Source organism: Crocuta crocuta, unplaced genomic scaffold (genome assembly GCF_008692635.1).
Source record: "Crocuta crocuta isolate KB4526 unplaced genomic scaffold, BGI_CrCroc_1.0 scaffold8, whole genome shotgun sequence".
NCBI lineage: Eukaryota > Metazoa > Chordata > Mammalia > Carnivora > Hyaenidae > Crocuta > Crocuta crocuta.
This window is the reverse complement of record NW_027532162.1, coordinates 785,753-786,707: the sequence shown is the minus strand read 5'-3', so window position 1 is coordinate 786,707 and position 955 is coordinate 785,753. Positions and strand designations below refer to the sequence as shown.

The 955-nt window shown below is 64.3% G+C and overlaps 1 protein-coding gene across 5 annotated transcripts in view; it reads left to right on the top strand.

Annotated features, from left to right (window-relative positions):
- Positions 1-275: 275 nt before the first annotated feature.
- Positions 276-955, top strand: part of LOC144241868 (uncharacterized) — a 5,995-nt gene continuing 5,315 nt past the window's right edge. For all 5 annotated transcript variants that reach the window (XM_077776522.1, XM_077776521.1, XM_077776520.1 and 2 more), the window contains exon 1: positions 276-542. In XM_077776522.1, the coding sequence (XP_077632648.1) occupies positions 352-542 (191 nt within the window). In that variant the 5' untranslated portion in view covers positions 276-351. The remainder of the gene's footprint in view (positions 543-955) is intronic.

Here is a 955-nt window from a genome sequence, read left to right as displayed (position 1 = left end):
GGGGGGGTGGGAGCTCCCATGTGCAGAAGGAAGCCTGTGGCCCTGCTCCCTCGTCACTCCCTGCCTCCTTCGCTGCTGTCACCTGAACCCAGGGTGACCTTGCTTCCTCCTCTGGTTAGAGTCCAACTCCGTCTTCAGGATTAGCCCGAGGCTCCCTCCTCCAGGAAGCTCTTCCTCACCCGCCCACCTCTCAGCGGCTCCACCGCCAGGCCTTTATCTTACTAAGTCCTTGCCGGAACCAGACACAGCCTCCGGGCCTCAGCTCTGCNAGGGGGCAGGGAGGGCTGAGCTCCGTGTCCTGGGGGCTCACCCTGGGCTTCCCCACAAGGGCTGCCCCGAGGCTCTGGCCGGATGCCCGGCACCCTGTGCACCCTGGCTGCCCGGGCTGCACCCCCACCCCTCGCCACACGGCTACTCTATCGTGAGGCGCAGGTGTGTGCCAACCGAGGGCCGCGAGTCGGGCCTTGTAACTCCACACACTTCGTGCCGACTCGTAGTTCCAGGAGGCTGCCGCTGCCCCAGCTTAGCCGGTCTGCAAGCCGGTAAGCAAAGGCCGGGGCTGGGCTGGGCAGGGCGGCCTAGAGATGGGGTGCGCGTGCGTGTCTGGGTGTGTGTGGTGTGCGGTATGTGGGTGTAGGTGTGTGTGTGGGTGTGTGTGTGGGGGTGAGGGAGTGTGGGGCTGGGCTGTGTCTATGGGGAGGTGTGGGTGTGGGAAGCCCAGGTTCTGCCTCATTTCCGCCTTCAAAGGCCAAGTCTCCCCACCAAACTCCTTCTTCCCTCTTCTGTCCCCACTGACATGTGCCACCGTCTGAGTAACGTCTGTCCTTCTACTGTGTCTGCACCCCTCTGTCTGTCTGTGACCCCGTCGGTCTGCAAGGCCTGGCACCGCAGTGTGTGGGGCGGGGGTGAGGGTGAAGAAGGATCTCGGTGTCTTCTGTCCCCCTCACACGTTACG